Source organism: Peromyscus maniculatus, chromosome 13 (assembly GCF_049852395.1).
Source record: "Peromyscus maniculatus bairdii isolate BWxNUB_F1_BW_parent chromosome 13, HU_Pman_BW_mat_3.1, whole genome shotgun sequence".
NCBI lineage: Eukaryota > Metazoa > Chordata > Mammalia > Rodentia > Cricetidae > Peromyscus > Peromyscus maniculatus.
In genome coordinates this window covers 50221122-50241670 of record NC_134864.1, presented here as the reverse complement: position 1 = coordinate 50241670, position 20549 = coordinate 50221122, and the positions used below count along the sequence as shown (strand labels likewise).

The 20549-nt window shown below is 45.8% G+C and overlaps 1 protein-coding gene across 3 annotated transcripts in view; it reads right to left on the bottom strand.

The window, feature by feature from the left end:
- Positions 1-5068: 5068 nt before the first annotated feature.
- The window catches only part of Klf7 (KLF transcription factor 7), a 93510-nt gene continuing 78029 nt past the window's right edge, over positions 5069-20549 (bottom strand). For all 3 annotated transcript variants that reach the window (XM_076550250.1, XM_042260231.2, XM_076550249.1), the window contains 2 exons: positions 17663-17786; positions 5069-11415 (listed from right to left, as the gene is read on the bottom strand). In XM_076550250.1, coding sequence (XP_076406365.1) covers positions 11364-11415; positions 17663-17786 — 176 coding nt within the window. In that variant the 3' untranslated portion in view covers positions 5069-11363. The remainder of the gene's footprint in view (positions 11416-17662; positions 17787-20549) is intronic.

Below are 20549 nucleotides of genomic sequence, written 5' to 3'. Positions count from 1 at the left end.
TTCCGTGGTTATTTATCCAGAGGTGACCCATTTCCTAGTAGCCATTCCTTGAGATCAGCTCTGCAGACCCAGGCTCCTAGGGATCCTTCATTTGATCACACGGGAGACTTTAATGGCAACAGGTTCTCCTTCAGTCCCTTGATTCCCCGGATGCCCCATGGCCTGGCAGTGATGAGATGATGAGTAAGGTGTAGCCTGCCTGGCAGCTTACACCTCCAGAGTTGGCCACTGCCTCTGGCTTTTTTTTTTCTCTATAATCGCCATACCTCTCGTTGTCTCTGTACTTGAAAAACTTTCACCTGGAGGAATAAACTTGTTTGTATTAAGATGCATCCATATCAAGAATGGATAAGACAGAAAGAGTTGTCTCTTTTTGGCTAGTCGAGGTTACAAAACAGGAAAGATGTTAGGCAAAGTATAAATATTTAGTAGTAGGACGTGAAGGATCTACAACACGATCACAAACGTATTTAGGAGGCTGAGTTGTGTGTCTGTGTACATGTGTGGGTAGAGGTGCTGGCCTGAGACACAGGAGTCATGGGATGAAGGTGAGCCCATTTTGAAAATGAGCCTCCTGGCATGCAGTGCTTTCCAGGCACCGACTGTTGACCCTGGGGCAGGAGGAGAGGAGTGTTTGCTGTGGCCTCCATCCCCAGGCTACTGCTACATTTGAACTCACCATGACAGGTGGGCCTTCCAAGACGGGAAAGTGAGGCAGAGCACGCACATCTGTCTCACTAATAAGCCACAGTGGCTGCAAGAGCACTGTGCCCTGAAGTACCTTTCTAGGCATCAAATCAGTCTTTATTATATTTTCACATGCACTTACTTTTAGATTCAATTTGAAATGTGCTCCAAGGAGAGGCAAAGGGACCTAACAATGAGCTAAAAAGAAACGGTCCAGCAGGCACTTCAGAGAGTGGCCACAAATGGCGTCTCTCAGGTACCAACAGTAGCAATTGGGCATTTGAATGCCATTCAAAGATGGGTAGTTGTATTCTGAGTTACTTACTTATTTTCATTTGTATTTTAAGAGAAAACAGTTATCAAGCCAATGATCTGGGACTGGTTTTGCTTAGCACAAAACTAAAACATCTATACTTAATGCCTTAGAAAGCACATTGATCTGCAGGAAATTACCAAGGAAATAATTACTAGTGTAAAGATATCACAGGGCTCTTGAATGGTACACTCAAGTAGCTCAAGTTGAAGGACCACGGTCAGGACCTATCAACACCCCTGGGCTGACTTCACTGTGCAAAGAACATGCTGTGTGAACTTGGGCAAAGTAGAGTCTGCTAAACTTCTCTTGACTCAAGGGGACACAGTGGCACCGACAGGCATCTCCAAGATGCTCTCGAATTCACCATGTGACAACTCTAACTACTGTGTGGGTAACCTTCTGTGATAGGTGGGAAGGAAGCAAGAAGATGGAGTCGGTGTTGCCTGCTGTGATTTGAGGCATCAAGGCAGCGCTTGGTTTCCCTAAAGCAGGGAAATAAAAAGTCAGTGTACTAGGTTAGGAAGCAAGGAACTGGTGGTCACTTCCGGCCCGTGTGTAATGTGGCATCAATAAAATCACATGTCCTGCTTAGGCCCCAGTTCCTTTCCTTATTTTTATTAATCACTTTCAACTTTCAAAAGTAGTATATATTTATTATAGAACATGATGTTTTGAATTGCATGGTAGAGCACCCAAAGCAATCTGATTAACATATTTCACATACTTACCCATTTCTTTGTTTATTATGATGAGAACACTTTCTATTCTGTTTTGGGGTTTTCAAGAATATGATTATTTGGGGGTTGGAGAGGTAGCTTAGCCATTAAGATAAATGCTGCTCTTGCAGAAAAGGCTTGAGTTATGTTCCCAACACCCACATGAGACAGCTCACAACAGCCTGTAACTCCAGCTCCAGGGGATCCAAGTCCCTCTTCTGGACTTCATGGAGCTTGCACTCACACATACACAGACACATGCATGCCTCCCCCCCACCCCCGCACACACACAATAGAAAACAATAAAAATAAAACTTTAAAAAGGAGTCCATTTCAATCGACTAGTCAGTGTGTGGCCCAACAATCTACTGAACTTATTCCTCCCAGTTGAAATTTTGTCTTCTTTGACCAGTCAGTCCCGTTCAGCCTGTGATGGCCTTCTGCTTCTATGAATTCAACATTTTAGGATTCTCTTTATGAATGACACCTTGCAGTGTTTGTCTTTGAATGTGACCATTTTCTCTACTTAAGAGAGCAAGGAAATGACTAGAATGGCAGATAGCACCTATTCAACCTATACAGTCTTGACAGCTTTGGGAAATGAAAAAGTCTCTGCAAACAGAAATCTTGGCCTCCCATCCTCTTGCAGATTTTTTTTGACCATTTCATCATTTAAAAATATGCTTTGGTTGTATGTATAGCTATAGCAAAGTCAGATGTACTTTTAAAAGGTAATAAAATTCAAACCAGTTAATACCGACCGTTTTAAACATATCAGATAAAACATTGAGAGTTGGAGATGAAACTGGCCCATCACAGATCAGCCAGGAACCCTTGTAGGTAGCCTCAAAATCCTATTTTAGTTAAAAATTGTAGCCATCTCCTCTTCTAAATCTGTAAGTGGAAGATGAGCTAAAAATCACTAAATTATTTATCAGTTCCATTGAACTCTGCTTTTTCCTGAGGCTTCTTAGCATTAGTCTGACATTCTCAACTAGATACACAAACGCACATTGCAGATGCCACCAAGGTCACACTCTTCAAGTCCAAGGTCAGCCAGACCAAACTCTCAGACTACTGTTGGCTTCCGGTTGCATTTTTGATTTTTTTTTTAAAAGACATTCCCCATCTCACTTATCTGATCTGCTACTTGACAAGAAGATAAAGTACTTCTAGAAAATGTCAAACAAAAACTTTGTCACATCCAAAGAGGACAAAGATCTCTCTCTCACACACACAAAAGTAAAACTCCTACTGTATATAAAGCATAGTCTTCCAGTGCCAGGGAAGGAAAACACAGAGACTGGAGCTTTCCTCCAATTTATACTGCATAAAATGGTTGCTCAAGGGTCAGCATGATGGGTCCGCAATTAAAGGTGTTTGCCACCAAGACTGATCATTTGAGTTCAACCTCTGAGCCCCATATGGTGGAAGTGAAAGTTGTCCTGAAAGTTGTTCTCTGACTTCCACATAAATCACACCACACACACACACACACACACACACACACACACACAGAGAGAGAGAGAGAGAGAGAGAGAGAGAGAGAGAGAGAGAGAGAGATGCAATTTTTTGAAAAGGATGTTCAAAAGGTTGTGACATAGGTAACACGTATTACAACCTATTCTAAGCAGAAAAAATGGGACTCTAAAGAAGGGTGCTTCGGGGGCTGGAGAGATGGCTCAGCGGTTAAGAGCATTGGCTGCTCCTCCAGAGGTCCTGAGTTCAATTCCCAGCAACCACATGGTGGCTCACAACCATCTGTAATGAGATCTGGTGCCCTCTTCTGGCCTGTAGTCATACATGCTGTATACAAAATAAATAAATAAACCTTAAAAAAAATAAAAATAAAAGGGTGCTTCAGCCGTCTAGAGTATTCCCTTATGTATCTCATTTCCTTATGCCATATAGATTAGATTTACACTCTTGTCAGCATCCCGGCACAGTGCAGGGTGTGAGCCACTTAAAAATGTCCAGAGTGGTGCCTTACCATAAATCAAGGCGGCAGAGGAGCAAGCCATCCTTGTTCCAGGTAATGCTGCAAAGCTACCTTCTCCCCTTCTTGCTCAGAGAAGTTTCTAGAGAATGATTTGGGTTCCGAGAATTCGATTGCTCACCTGCTGAGGCTCCTGAAAGGCTGGGGGAAACTGAGGAGATCTGCAGCTCTACTGCTGTGTTCCCTCACTGGGTCAAGTCCTTGCCTCTCACCCTGTCTGGGCCACTTGCCTGCTCAGAGGTGGTGGCTGAGAATTAGACTTTCCAAAGCGTTTCTCTGGCCCCGAAGCACCCACTGTTTTCCTTACTGCTCTTTGACGTGGAAAACAAGAGGACCATCTCTCCTCGAAGCTCCTACCCTGCTCAAGTTCGTTGTCCAGGCCGCTCTCCTGTGGCAGGTTCAGTCCCTGTAGTCACGGTTTCTAATGTGGACACTTACTGAAATTTCTCCCCAGGTTTATGTGACGAGGGGTAGAGATGTTTAGCCATCGTATCCATTCCAGGAAGCCCAAAGCATGAAAAGAACCCCCCAGCAGCTGTGTGTCCCAGGAGACGAAGTGTTTATTGTTGCTTTCAGTTAGTAATACTGCTTCCCTGGGGGAATGGCCGGGCAAGGGACGCTGGGATCACACAGCAGTTGGATCCTCCACCTTACTTCCTACCTCAATGCTCCCTCTAGAAGCCCAATGCAGAAATGACGTCAGCAGTCTCTTCCTTCAGAGGATTCTCTCAGATTTCTCCTCTTTGGCTTCCGGGGGTGCTTGTATCTGCATCTGTTCCTTCTCTGAGGAGTCGCTGGAGTTGTGCTGCCCTGCTTAGTTCCTTTCTGCCCTCTCTTACCCACCGAGGCTTGTACACACTCCCTGTCCTTACCTCAGGGATTCCCTCTACTCGTCCCCCCTCATCCCTCCTCCACAAACCGCTTCAAATGATCCTTTCCAAACATACTCCTGGTTAACAGCAGTACAGAGCAAACTGCCCCTTTTCCCTCATCAAATAACCCACTTCCAATAAGCCGCTCTCAGCTCCCTAAACAAATAGCATCCTGTAATCGACCTTATTCCAAAATATTGCTTTTCATAACCTCTAACCATTTGCTGTTTCTCCTTTCCTTCACTGAAACCATGAAGTGCACGCACACGCACACACACGCACGCACGCACGCACGCGCGCACGCACGCGCGCGCGCGCGCGCGCACACACACACACACACACACTAAGGGGGGGGGGGACACCTTTTGCCTCCTCTTCCCCAAGAAAAGTTGTATGAAGATCGTAAGGAACCATTTGTGTCTCTTTGATGACTTTTTTCCACTAATGAAATGAGCTGATGGGGAAATATAGTGAACCATCCCAAGGCCAAACACATTCTACTGTTTATTACACATATTACATTCTTAAATAAAAATGCGTCACATAACATTTTTGCATAGATATCTTACAATATACCAATTTAAAAAAGAATTATGAAACAGACCAGTAACAAAAATAAATTTTTTCTTCATTAATAATTTTGTAACATTAACATACCACCATCATATAATACAAATAATAGTTTTAAATCTTAAGACTTTTGTACAGCAAAAAAACTTGACAAAGTAATATATTTATATATATATATAAAAAGCTTAAAAAAAATAAAATGTCAAAAAAAGGCATAACCGAGGGCTATAAGACTGGGTACTTCTGTGATATATTATAAATACCAGAGAAGGCCTGAGAGAATGTGACGGGGAGGTGGGGGGGAGGGGAGGGGCTGGGGGGCAAAGTCTTTCCAAACACGCTTGTTAGCCACGTCCGGCAAAACGAAAATGTATAGTGCAAAATTAAATTTCTTCAAGCAACTGTGAAGAGGACGATAGAGAGTGGAAAGGAAAGCCACGGTGCCTGGGGGAGTCATGTCGCATGAGCCGGAGTGAGGGTGCTGGGGTGGCGTGGTGGTGGTGCGCGAGGGAAGGAAGAGAGGCCCCGGAAACGCTCAACGTTTACTTTTTTGCCTCTGTGTCAAGCAAGGAGATCTGGGCCCTAACAGGTGTACTTTTCCTCCCTGGAATGGAGCAGAAGACGTGAGAACGGGAAGAAATCAAAACTATCGGAGCTTGGGCTAGGAAATGCATGCTGGGAAGCAAACACAAAAGAACCAGCCAACGAGCCCCCAAATCTTCAGGACCCGATTTACAAAAAAGTGTTCTGCCTCTGGTCCCAAGGGCTAGGGTTAAAATGTCCCCTTCCCCCACCCACTGCTCCTCCCCTGTACATGGAACTAACTCCCAGTGGTGTGGTTTTTATATACTGGTATTAGAAGCATTCATCCCCCCCAAAAAGAGATTAGGCACTGGTGGCTACCCCTCTTTACCTCAGTAGCCTGTTTTCCTTCTGTGAAGGTACAGTAGGTACATATGCACACCCATGAAGGTGCGTGCACACACACCACCCTCATTATTCTGATGTGGGGTCCTTTGTTTATGGCAGTAGACAGAAGCTGGGATCGAAGCTGGGGTCAAAGCTCACAGTTGAAAAAAAAAATCGTATAAATGGTCCCCAAGCAAGAACACATCAACCTTCCCTCATAACCACAGAGAGGGAGCCCTGTTTTGAAAGAGTATCTTGTTTGGGATATTTTTGACGTGACAGCCTTGATTTCACTCTCATTTTGGATACCTGTTTCCCGAGGACTTACACGCAAATACTGAACACCCGAAGAATACAGTACTCTATTGGAAGGATGCACACAAGGTTAACTGCAGCTTAGTCATCCCCTTTCTGGGATCTGTGAGAGGAACCAAGAGAGGAGACTGAAGTGTTAAAAGCAAGGAACCCTGAAGCGTCAGGCCTTAGTTAGTCATGAGACAACACACTTCATAGGAGCAGACTTTGCTTCCCTTGACATATTTCTGTCGTGCCATCTCAAATGCTTCCAAAGATCCTCAGAGAGAAAAACAGGCCATCAGGAAGGCAGTAAAGCACACTCGGGCTGGGCCCTCCAGTTCCAAATCAAGTATCACCCATGTTTCCCGAAATGCAACCTGGACACTCAGAACAAGGTATCCTCCTGCCCCAACTTCTGCCGCTTAGAGAAAATTTGAGGGGAAGTTTTCCATGAATTTATTTCAGCCAGGTCCTACTTACTGAATTTCCACTTGGACAATATTCTGGGGGCAAGATTTCAGTCATATGTGGATGTGAGGTCTTTTCGTTTCTTTATTTTTAAAGGGAGAGAAAACAGACCGATTCGGGTGCTCAAATGGATTGTGTGCTCCCCATCTTTGTCCTTTTGGAGCAACGTATGCAGAAGAGGAGAGAAGAGTAGTTCCTTCTTGTACATTACGAAGTGACCTCCAGAAAGGAAATCACTCCGAACTATCAAAAACAATCACTGAGGTCTGCACTGGCAATCTACGTCTTTGGGCTTTCCCATGGGATGCAGAAGTGGAGGCTGCAGGCAAGATGTTCTGAATGCATGGGTTAGCCCCAAACCCCAACCCCAATTATTTTCCCTTGGATGCAAATAGACATGGATCATTTGGAAGCTTATCCCAAATTCAAGTCCCCAAATAAGCTCTTCTCTGATTTCAAAGAAGATTTTAAAAAATAAAATTAAAAAAAAAAAAAAACAACAAACAAAACCCTAAGAATCCATTCTGCTCATCAGGCATGAGGTTGGCTGTCTTTTTACCCTGTTATCATCAGGCAATCAAAGATGAAAGAAGGTAGAGGAGGTGTGCGTGGGGAGGTGATGGTGGGGACAGAGGAGTGTTGGAAGGACTCTATGAAGGAATTTGGGAAGGACGGGGCAATGGCCAGCATGAAGGTCATTTTTGGGGTCTCCAATAGTTTTACAAAAATGCAGCTTTATCATGGAATCCAAACATCTCTCTCTCTCTTTTTTTTCTGGACAAAATGCTCATCACCGTGAGGCATGAAGCTGGGCCAGTGAGCCGACAGTGGGCCAGGAGGCCAGGAGCAAGGAGCAGCATTACAACGTCAGGTCTCCACATCCCTGACGGTCTTGTGGAGGAGACAGAGGCGTAACTTGAAGTAAAGGAATTGCCAGTGGCTTTAAACACGTCTTCTACGCAGCCAACTCTGGACCCTGGACAGAGTGCCCAAGAGGACAGCCTATGACACGCTCTGCCAAGTTTGTCCTTTCAAATTTGAGATCCCTTGGACTGTTGGGAGGTAATGTTTTAAATAGTGAAAGGGATTTTGTGTTTCAAATGTCCATTACATCATTCCAGGTAACCAGTCCTCCTGGGAGCAAAATATATGTTGAGGTTATTTCTTGGAAAACCTGCTTCCCCTGCCCCCAGAGGTTCCAAGAGACCACCTCTACAATTTGAGAAAGGAGTGATTTCTCACAAACCTATTTCTAAAAGGTCCAAGGGCTGCCCACCCCACACTGAGGGCCGGTTATCCTCGACACAGGTGTCCAGTGGGGCTCAAGAAGAACAGATTCAAAGCCACGTGCTTAGCACCCACCAAATTCTCAGGCCAATTCCCACAGTCAGCAAAGGACTCTGAAGCAAGCACCATCATGGCGTTTCAGGGCACCCTGCTCCGAGAGAGGACAGGAGCAGATTACAAAGGACCTCACTGATACAAAAGAGAAATTACCAAACATTTCCGACACCAAAGAGGACCAAGGGGCCTTTGTTCCGCCACATTCAAACGAAACCACAGATGACGAGAGGGACAGAGAGCAATGGTTACTCTTTTGCGTATTTTTTTTCTTTCTTTCTTTTTCTCTTTTTTTTTTCCTTTTTAAATAGAGCCTTGCATTGATCCGTACAAAATTTAAATTAAGTACTATAAACCTTAGTAGTAACATTTTGAGAGCAAGAGCAGCCCCAGCCTGGGAGAGAACATCTGTAAATCGTGGCAGCCATGGATTAATGCCATCCCTGGCGTGTGCGTGCATTCATGCTGGGGGCTGCTGCAGAAGGGGGAGCGGGGGGGGGGGGAAGAAACAAAGCAACAGAATCTGGGTAGTCTAAAGTTTCATCTAGTGCACTGACTGGAGGCGCTACAGTTCCATACAGCTGAGGTTCAAGGTCCCTCACACATCCTGCATCCGAAAAGGATGCGCCACACATTCACACATCATCCCATGGTTTGCCCTGGTGGACTGGCTGCCGAATGCACTCAAATGTAGGCGAGAATGAGATTGTCAGTAAGCAGTGCTCCAGTATTTAAGTCATGTCCACTTTTAAATCTTTGGGATAAAACAGATTTCTTTTTTCTTCAATACCCTCCAACTAACATATACATAATTGCTTCTGGCAAATGGAGTGTGTGTGTGTGTGTGTGTGTGTGTGTGTGTGTGTGTATGTATGTATGTATGTGTGTGTGTATGTGTTTAGGGTGGTTTCTTTATTATTATTATTTTTTATTTTTGGTCTAAATTGAAATAAAAAAGAAGTAAAAGAAAAAAGAAAATTCTAAAGGCCAGACCTCAAAAATGCTCCAAGTGTCCAACTGGAAGCTATAGCATTTGTGACAAGGAGGTCCCTTCACCCTCAGACGAGTAGATTCAGCATTTCAGTGAAACAAAAGCTGTAGAAAGCTGAGAACCCAAGCGCCAAGGATCCTGAAGGTTGCTGTCATTGTGTGTTTGTGTTGCTTATATTGTTACTATTATTTCCTTTCAAAGACTTCAGTTTTGCATCCCAAATGTGCATGGGGTCGCATTTTAACAGTCAACGAGTCAAGCCGTCAGAGGAGGGCGGGAGGGAGCCAGCTGGTATGCGGGAGCAGCAACCATGTGCGGACCAAATGCCATTTTTGTTTGTTAGACATGTCTTGAAGGGATGGTCCCAGAATATACAAAATATACAATCTGCCCTAATAACCACCCCGCTTGCTTGCATAGGACATTTGATGGTCCTAAAGGCAGTCTTTGGAGTTTAGACCAGTGCCAGCTAGCTAAGAATTCTGGAAGATAGAAATCAACATTGGATGTATGTGCGTGAAATGCAAGTGAGCAATACAATCCCCTTGGAGTCAGCTTTCAGAGTAAATATGAGGCCTCTGTTGATCCTGGGTGCTTTAGGTCACAAGTCATGGTGGGCCTAGCCAAAAGAACCAGTTCCCCTCCCGACAAAGAAAGCGCCCCTCCTCAAACCACTAGACACATCACAAGAGAGACACCTCCATCCTTTCCTACATGGACAGCCTTCATTCCCACAATGGTAGGTTGAAATATGTATTTAACAAGTGGGTGCCATGAGCTCAGTGGGTAAGAGGGAAGGGATGGGATGATGTTTTGTGAAGCCTCTAGACTTGGGAGGCACCCTCAGACTCCTCCACTCCTGGAAAGAGTGATTATTTTTGGCTTTTTGTCAGGTCATAACCCAGAGTTAGATTAAATACGCAGCTGCCCTTTGAGACTAGTGACATCTATGTTGTAACTGGTTAGAGGGGCGGCAAGGACACAGTGCAGTAGCTGCTCACTGTGAGCTGAGGTCACCACGCCTCAAGGAGGGATGAGAGAACTGTGATGTCCCATCTGATTGGCTGCTTCGAGAGCTGGACATCCAGGTTCCGGGAGAGTCCTGGAGAGGTTTAGTCCATGGAGAAAAGATAAAACATTTAAGCTTCCAAATAAGCTTTTTTTTTTTTTTTTTTTCAAGTTTCCATTAGCAAAAAATCAGAGAGATTAAAAAGAAAAAATCTAGCACTGGCACGGAGGTGAGGCTCAAGGGATATACTGTGACTTATCATCAAGGACTTTTTTCTCTTGGCCACTTTGCAGTCATGCTAGAAGTTTCCAGAATCCCTAGTGCATATGATGGGCGAGAGTCAAAAAGGTAAGAAAAGAAAATTCCTCCCTTGAGAGTGAAGTCTAGAGAGATGCAGGCCAGAAAGGTGTTAAGATGTGAATCCATAGTCTGCCGCCGCTAAGGCCGTTGGTACCGACTCAAGAGATCTCAGTGGTCCTAAGAAGAACCCAAAACGACCGACAGTTCTGGGAGGAAGCGTGACGCACGGAATAGTAGGACTTTTCACACACAAAGGACAAATAAACCAGGAGTTACGTTTGGCTACCAAACTGCAATTTGGTTTTCTAGGTCAATTTCCCCCAACTACTTAAAAAGAAACATTAGTGCTACACATATGCAACCATGAGATGTTGGATTCTCTTATCAAGTTGCACTGAGAAGCAAAGTTATGTAAGCCCCTTGTACTGCCGGCCACCATGGAGACATCCATTTGCTTTGCTTTTCTTTCTTTTTCCATTGGTAACAGCAGGAAGTAATTCCAATAGTGCTGGAGTCAGCAGCCAGCGCCTCGCTGAGTTCGCCTGCCTTTCTTCTTCTTCGTCTTCTACCATCTGGCTAGGGCAAGGCATAAGAAATAGACGTATATACTTTAAATATAGTTGAGTGCATGACAGTGGGTCTGTGTGTGGGTCTGTGTGTGAGAGGGTGTGTGTACGTGTGCGTGTACAGGTATGTACACAGAGGTTTGTAAGCGAGAACTTTCTTCTGCGAGGCAACGCTCCCCGCCTGAAGTCCAGCCCTCTGCCTCACGGCCTTTCCTTCGGACACTGGCTGATGCCATGGCAACTCTGGCCTTTACGGTGTTTCGTTGTTTTTGTTGTTGGTGGTTACTTTTGTTTTTTTTGTTGTTGTTGTTTTGTTTTGTTTTGTTTAGATATGTCTCTTCATATGGAGAGCAAGATGGTCAGACCTGGAGAAACACCTAGAATGATAAACAAAGAAGCTCATTAGAGAGGTCCAGCTTTTACCAAATGGTCAGTCTTAAAGAGAGACGGCACCCATGAGTTATGGAGAGATGAGGAAGCGTCCTGGAGGAGCCAGCTAGGGTTCAACTGCTTCCGTTCAAACCCTAGCTCTTCCAGGAGCTGTATGGCTCAGCTCACACAGGGATGCTCACAGCACTCGCCTAGGCTTGTGCAAAGGCTTAAACAAAACGAGTATAAGAATATCACGTCACATGGAGCAGGATGTCAATGCATGTTAACTGTTATGATTATAACTATAATTATCTAAGACGGAACGAATGTGGAAGTGCTTCCAGACGCACATCACGCTCATACACTGTAAATACAATAACGAATAATTGGCCTGTATCATCAGATAGTGGAACACTGATGTTTCAACACCCAGATTGCAGTCTCAGGCTTCACAACGAAAGCCCAGGAATGTACTACCTGTAATTCCCAGGCTCACACAGGCATAATATGCTCACGTCAAGGCAAAGCAGGGAGAACAGTGTTCACAGACTGAGTATGTTCTAGTATGTAGAATATGCCAAAAGTATCCTCAACACTACCCTAGTGACATCTCCATGGTGAGTCAGTCAGTCTCTGTGGGTGCATCTGTCTGTCTGCTTCTGTGTGTGTTAAAGAGCTGAGCTGAGGCTACCTAGGTGGAGAACAGGAACTGGGACTGGGGCTTTTGGACTAACACTTGGCGCGTAAGTTCTATAATCGAGCGCCTTCCTTGGCAGATGTTATGGCCATCTTCCTTCCTCTTTACTGATAGTAGACACATGATAGTCTCTTGGGTAGAAACCCTTTTACGTTCTCAGTAGTATAAAGCTGACCTTCCTTCTAAGGTGAAAGCTATGGAGGCATTGATTGCTAAGCAACAGTCACATGACTCACAGAAGCCAATGGCAGTTCTTAGCTGCTGAAATTACTGGAAGAGAGACGTGCTCCTTCAACTCGGAATGCTAAATTGCTATGAGATGAGCTTGGCGTTGCTAGTGCCTATACTGTAGCTGTGGAAAAGCCTGCTGGAGAAGGAAGTGGGCAGAGAAGAGGGTGGAAGGGAGAAAAAAAAAAAAAACCCAGATGATATCTGAGAACCTGGATTCAGCCAGCCTTCAAGACAAACTGAATTCCATTCCTGATAGTTATCTGAGCTAATAAATAACCTTTTACACTAACATCACTCTAAAGCAGGGTTCTGGATCTTACCATTAGTATTGTATAAGCATTTCCATGTTCCAACACTGTGCAGTCTTAGGTTCTGGCTGGAGTACCAGCTACGTTCATGTAAAACAACAGCCATGCGTGACCCTGGCTGTGTGCTCTCCCTCTCTCCCTCTTTCCTTAAGCCAGCCCTTGTCTTGCCTATAAAAACATTCCTAGGCATCCCTGTAGCCTGAGATAGCCCCAACACTCAAAACCCTGGCTAGGACATTAGCAAGCCACCCATTCAGGTTTGCAGAGTTTCCTGTCCGAAGCAAGACTTCCTTGTGTTTGTTCATTCTTAAAACAAACAAATCACAAATCCACCCTGTCCCCTGACCCCAACAGTCTCCACACCCTCTGTTTGTGTCCATTCCTTAAATAGGTACACACGCACAACAGAACCTAAGGAGAGGAGGAGAAATAAGACAGAAAGACAATGAAAAACTGACGGAATGGGAAAACTACAGCAGAAAACAACCTAACCCAAGGACACCCCAAAACAGCCCCAGCCCCACCAGTTTATTTTAGGCCCTAATTTGGAGTGAACAGCTATATGGACAATCCCGCTGCACTAACTCTGAAACAGATTCGGTTTATTGTAAAACAGTGATATAGCTAAACAGTCTTCGGGGAACTCAGCTTTTAACCTGCACAATCTCATACTGTCATGGGGGCCCACTGTCTCTTCTCCTTCCTTTCCCCAATTCCCACCTCTATTTGCTTTCTTCTGGCACCAACAGGCTGCCTAGATCATTTCCGGAGACTCTAACCCTCCATCATCAAAGCACAGTCCTTAAAAATGGAAAAGGTAGCTGAAAGAGACAGAGCAGCTTTGAAGATGGAGGATGTGGAGTCTCCTGCAATGAGACCCTGGAAAAAGGCAAGAAACAGACTCCTCCCCTAAAACCTCCAGAGTAGAATGAAGGCTGCCAACACCTTGACCACAGCCCAGTGAGAGGAACTTCTATGGAACTTGGAGGCTACAGACCAGCAAGAGGATAATTTTGTAATGTAAATAAACATGAGACATCTGCGGTCCCAGGTTGTTATAACAACCAGAACATCAACCCAGAGGATCAGTGGTTAGGGTGGAATTAGGACCTGAGAGAAAACAACAGAGCAGTCTGTCTGTCTGTCCAGTCTTTCTCTAGTATACTGAACTGGTGAGATGAAGAGGGAGGGGCCTTGGCAGAGGGCCGGGCCTCTTTGCTTTCCTTCTCAGGTCCTGGGGAAATCTTCCTGATGTAGAACGTTATTCAGTCACGTGTGTTCAGCTTCTCCTCTGCTTCTCCTATGGCAGGACATCTAGCCATATATGTTCAACTATCTATCCTTATCCTTCAATCTTTTTCAGGAAAAAAGCCAAGCCCTTTAGTCTGGTATGAAATACAACTGTGTGCCAACTGACCCAAACAAGCATCTTCATTTGCTCAAATTCCAGGAAATGTTTGGTAGTTAGACTTAGACCAGATTCCCCACAATTAAGGTTTCCACTCAAATTCAATACACCAGGTTAGGTACTCAGTCAAGATTAATTTTCATTTATCAATTTATACTTACTGAGCTCTGCATAGAAGCAGGAGAGAAATAGATAAACTGGGCATCTGGAGGTCTAGAAGTGCAGAATCCAATCATTTGAAGGCTCCCACAGCCCGGGAAGTATTCAGAATGGCACCACAGCCTAACGACTTTCAGAACAAGGTCTTTAGTGACTGAAACTGGTCTATTGCGGGGGACTAGTCAAAGCCTACGGTCGTTTCTCTTGCTTATGGTCAGGACCCTCCGAGGTCAAATGTGTGTTAAGACAACTGCAACCCTCTAGGAGACTCTTTGTCATCTAAAGGTGTACTGCTATAAATACCCAAACACCCCCTCCCTCTCAACTACCCAAGACCTTTTAGGACCACCTTGATAACAGCCCCCCTGGATGCTAACAGCCTGTTGGGAGGGGTGCTACTCCGCCTGTTGTTTGCAGAACTGAGCCCTCTGTGCCCCCATCAATAGCCTCACGCCCTCTTGGCAGGGACAGGGCCGGTCCCTCTGGCCCTGGATCACTCGATGGGCTATCCTAGGTTCTGTCTGATGATGAGGATGTGGTGGTACAGTCACCTCACTGGTTTCCCCTCCAACCTTAACCTGAAGCCTGAGGTCACAAAACTCAGTGTCTTCAGGGGCCAGGAGGGGGAAGTATGGAAGTGCACTGAGCCAAGTATAAAAAAGCGCACAACACTGCCAGACTCTCTCTTTCCACTTGGGATAAGGCATTAAGCATGAAGAAATAGTGCTCCTTGCTAGAGGAGATAACACAGGAAGCAGGGGAAGCTAGACAACAAATGACTTGTTTTCATGCTGGAGAGGCAATAGGGAGTGGTGGAGATAGCAGAAAAACAATCCTCACAACATGTGACAGTTACTCAGCTCCAGTCCAGGACAGCCATCTGGGAATATGAGCCTATGGTGGTCAGTTACAATTGTTCTAGATCAAACCAGACATACGGACTTGTTTAGTATTTGACATTTAACAATCTTAAACAGGAGCAAAGAAAAGAAATACATATGATTACCTCCTGTATTTTTAAAACACACACACAAAATAAAAGTGTACATTGCACATGGTATATGTTTAAGAAAAGGGAGGTTAAGCCTCATTTAGCCTCTACAGAGAGGGGGCTGACTGCTCAAAGTCTGAGGCCAGCAGCAAGGCATTCACACACACACTGTGAAGCCATCAGGGCACAGGATCCTGCTACCGGCTGTAGACAGCCTCCGTTTCCAAAGGTCAAAGTCTCCTCAGGAACAGCAGCTTCCCATCACTCCAGGGCTCCCTTTCATCTGCCTTGGGGCCTCACGACAGTTCCCAGACCTGTCTATTCTTAGCTCCTTGAGGAGTGAAATGAGAGGTACGGCCTGTCAGGAGACACTAGCGAGTTCCAGCCCTCCTTCATTCCTGAGGTTGAAAACGGACCCCTGACCTAGGGCCTGGGACTCTGGCCTACTCAAACGCCCCCTCGGTTTCGCATCACAGGATTGGTGCCGTCCACACGGCAACTCCCATCTGCAAAGACCACGGTGTATTTTGATGAGGACAACTAAGCAAGTGACTAAGCAGATTACCCATCACTGCCATTGCCTTAACACCCGACAGGCTTGGAATATTTTTCCACACCCGTCACACAAGGGGGTGACTGGCTGCTAATGTGTCGGCTGCTCCAAGTTAGGAATTCCTCAGTGGGTAGATCTGGCAATTTCCTCACAAGTGCTCATTGTCTGCTTCTAAGCACCAGGGCAACCCATAATGCCTCAATCTCCAAGTCCCAGCCTCAACACCCCTTCAGAGACGGGTGACTTCTGCGGGTACCTCCTGCCACTACATGGTGACAGCTCACAAAGAATTCATCTTCATCCCAGCTGATGGCAGTGGATGTTATCGTCTTCACAGGCCGGTGGGTAGAGCCAACACCTGTCGGCTTCTTTATTAGCCAGGGCTGGGGAGGACTGGGCCGGGGCCATGGGGGACAGAGGTTGAAGGATGGTGTCAAACACAGGCACACTGACGGACGGGACACCCTGAGGAAGAAAGGCTGCTGCACTCGAGAGGCCTTCTAGGGAAGGGAGTGGCTGTGGAACGAGGGCTGTGTACCTGGGTAGCAGACACAGCTCTCCAGGCAGAGGCTGACAATGGCAGCTAGAAGCACACTTCCTCAGGCCTGGGGGGAGGTTATCTCCGCACTCCAGGAGGCATGGGGTCTTTATTTAGTTCTCAGAGGATGAAGATAAGAGGAAAATAGCCTCTTCAGGAAGAATGGGGGGTGGGTGGGGGGAGGAAAAACACAACTGTCCTTTCTAAGCATCCCCCAAAGAACACCAGGCCAACTTGGCAGAGTGTGGACCTGGACATGCCTGTTCTACTCTCCAAGAAAGCAAACTCTCAGAGGAAGGCCTGGCCAGTGGGGGATGCAGGTGTGGAGCACAGGGACTGGGAGAGGCAGGAAGTGAGAGAGATCTCATTTCCTCCCAAGGACAGCCAGGTCTCTGTGGACATCCTGTCGTCCCCCCCCCCCATCCTGCATGCTGCTGTCCAAACCAGGGTACCCTGAGGCTTTCAGGGACTTTTATTGTATTAGAAGCATTTTTCTCATCATAACTGAGACCTTTAGTATTGCATTAAAAAGATGGTTAATTTTCTTAAGCTTCCTTTTAAACACAGAAATAGGATTAGACGGATAACATGCTCAGATGCAAGCCCATTATTTGATTATGTCTAAACCTAATCCTGCCTTCACCTTGGCCTGCAGAGTCTCCATTTTGGGGTTTATCGGCTGATAATGCCAGGGCTGTCAGATACTATTACTTGGCTACTATCTGCGGCTACATGATCCTTCTTCCACCATCAAATGCTGAAGGTCTGAAATTGAATTACAGGGTGAGTTTGCAGAGTGTGGCCATCTTTGGACCCTTGAGCATATCTTCATCGAGGAAGGAATAGTCCAGATGTCCAAAGAACAGGCCCTTCCTTTAGTAAACTCATTTCCAATAATGCTTCAGAAAGAAGTCTTAGAAATGAGCCTTTCTCCCATTGATCCACACCCGCCCCTTCACTATTAAGATGAGGGAAGGTGGGTATGGATGATAATAAAAAGATCAGAAGAAGCAACGATGATGAGATAGTCTATTACCTTTTCCAGTGTACTCTAATTTTCCGACTCATCACTTCTGCGGGAGGAGTGGTGCTGATGTCTTGTTTCTACCCAGGGACCAGCACTGGTGAAGGGGGCCAAGGCTGAGCCAACGCTATGCTACCAAACTGAGAACCCGAATTTATACCATGTAAGAGTACGCTTCCTCTCACTTTTTTAAAAGCAGTAGAGACGTAAAAGGTATTGCTAGGGCCATGGAGCTGGGGGTGAGCCCGGCCCGTGACTCGTCCTACATCACACTTTTGGACCAGCCTCCAACCTATAAGCACGATCTCCCTCCTTAGTTCCGGTAGCTTCTAGGTCGCCTTACCTGTCACAGTGGTTGCACTTAAAGGGCTTTGCACCTGTGTGTTTCCTGTAGTGCCTCGTGAGCTCATCGCTCCGTGCAAAGCGCCACTCACATCCTTCCCATGAGCACTTGTAAGGCTTCTCACCTGCAGAAGACACGGAAGGACCATGGTCAGCAAGGAAGGACCTCACGCCTGCCGGGGTTCTGCTGCCTGGTGGCCGGTCTCAGAAAACAGCCTCTCAGATCATTTTAGGGAGACTAGATTCCCTAATATAGAATGTCACTTTTTTTTTTTTTTTTTTTTTTTAGCCTCCTGGTGTTGAGTTTTCTTTCTTTCTCTTTTTCCTTTTTTTAACCTTCAAAAGTGGCTTTACAAGCTCTTCAATTCTGGGGCTGTCATTTCAGTTCCCAGAGTCAGGGCATTTCCTTCAACTGGTGAGGAATCAATTTTTATTTATTTTCTATTCCCCGGAGCACTCTGAGCCCCATGGTCCCGGCAGAAGGGAAACGTGCTATTTTCATCCGGACCACAAATGCTTCTAACTCTATTTTTCTCAAGAACCTACAGTCATTTACTATTTCAGTCTTTTTTTTTTTTTTCTCTCTCTCCCTTCCCCCGCTCTTCCACCGCAAACCATAGCCAGGTAGCTAAGGGACGAGAGAAACACCTTCGCCTCCCAGAGCCCGTGTTCCTTCCAGGAAATGGGACTGGATGGACAGACAGCAGGACCATCGACTGAGCGAAAGACAAAAATCCCTTCCCAATTCCTGGCATTCATGGAGAACCCTCCCAGAGGTCCTTGTCAGGAGGTCCCCATGACTCGGGGGCTCTTCCAGAGTGTTCATACCGGACAGCAATATACATCATCACAAAATATTTCAGAAGCCAATTTGTAGAGCAAGGCTTAGCCGCCGAGAAGCTGCGGAGAAACATGAAATCTGAGTACTTGTGCTCCAGTGACCTTTTCACAGAGTAAATACAGATGGAGGAATATGTAAGAAAACGTGCATGACTTTGCCTGAGGCTTTTTTTTTTTTTTAAACCCATCACATCTGTCATCAAATAGGACAAATATTTATCCTTCTAACTATATAGCGAGCTGGTCCTCATTAAGAAGAAAAAATAATGTTTAAAAGTCCAATGAAATCCTAACGTGGCGCCCCTGCCGCTGAAAGGCTGGTGAGTACAGTGGTCTAGGGTCCGCAGTCAACCTTCCTGTGGTCCTACGTCTGACCACAGGCAAGGGTGATTAATCTTGGGTGGCTGTCTAACCTTAGGCAAGTTTACAAAGTTCTCTGGGCTCCTGTTTTCTCAGCGATAACAATAACGTGTACTCCTAAAAGATTTGTAAAAATTAACAATCTAGCTTATTTGTTACATACTAATTAGAAACGCTAGCTGACACATGGGAGACTCATATTATTGGTAAATATTATAAAGTATACAATTTGAGGGCCAGGGAGACGGTTCACTGAAGTGCTAGATGCATAAGCACAGGCATGCAAATTAGCATCCCGGACGCCACGTCAAAGAGCTGGGTACAGCCGTGCACTAGAAAGTGAGACAAGCTGATCCCTGGAGTTCACCAGCCAGGCAGGCAGCCTAGGCAAGCTGGTGAGCTCCAGGTTCAGGGAGAGATCCTATCTCAAAAACCAAAGTGGAGAGCAACTGAAGAAGACACCTGATGCTGACCTCTGGCCTCTGGCCTCTGACCTCTGGCCAGAACACACATTCATGAACACACATCTGTACATGCATGCACACATAGACATAGCCACACGAGCACAGACATACAACACACACACACTCACACACACACACACACACACACACACACACACACACACACACACACACTTTCAAGCTGCAGTATAATGGATGTACGCATCTTTCTGCATTTTCAACAGCTACATCTCCCACCACATAACATTTAAGAAAACATTACCCAGTTACAGTACTTGACCTATTTTTTTTCTTTCCACCTTTTCATCTCTTTAAACTTGACTAAAAAGCACTCACAATTCTCCATTTCTATCACCTCGAATCAAATCAAACATGCTTGAAAGTCTTTTTTTCCCCCCAAGACAAAGTTTTTCTTATGTATCCCTGGCTGTCCTGGAACTCGCTCTACAGAGCAGTCTGGCCTCGAACTCACAGAGATCCACCCATCTCTGCCTCCTGAGTTCTGGGATTAAAGGCGTTGAGACACCACCACCCAGCCATGCTTGCAATTATTATTTCATTGAACTGGTGCCCCGGCGAGTCCACTGCTCTGCAAGACACAGGACAGAAGGGGAGGGAGACATGAATTTCTTTCCAAGGGAACCAAGGATACATGGAGTAGTGGGGCCTAGGAGGAAAGATTCATTTATGGAAGTGTGTGTGTGTGTGTGTGTGTGTGTGTGTGTGTGTGTGTGTACACGCACGTGTGTGCATGTGTAACACCAAGCTGTGTGGGGTTCACCTTATTGCTAGCTCCTTGATGAGAAACACTGGGAAGGATACATCTGCTGAAGAAAGGAGTGGAGACGTGTCCTCAACTTAAGAGTCAGCACACTTGTGACTGTGCTGAATTCTTTACTATGGTATATACAACAGATTTCTTGGACCAGGTAGTTCACGACTAGACAATGAACCTCAGTTCCTCCCCTAGTTCCTGTGTTTGCAGGAGCTGTTTGGGAGAAAGGCCTAATCGGACGTCAGTTAAAAACACTGAGCAAGCTCACGGCTCCAGACAGCCAAGGCTGGAGTCAAGGTGGTCAGCTTCGATATTGAGAAACAGGGAGACAGTGCAAGTTTTAATAGCTCTTCGGTATGTATGTGGACGGAGACAAGGCCAGGGTGCCCTTCAGGTATGTTCAGAATGAGAGGGGTGCCACAGGGAAAGCAAGCTACCCCAGGACCCTG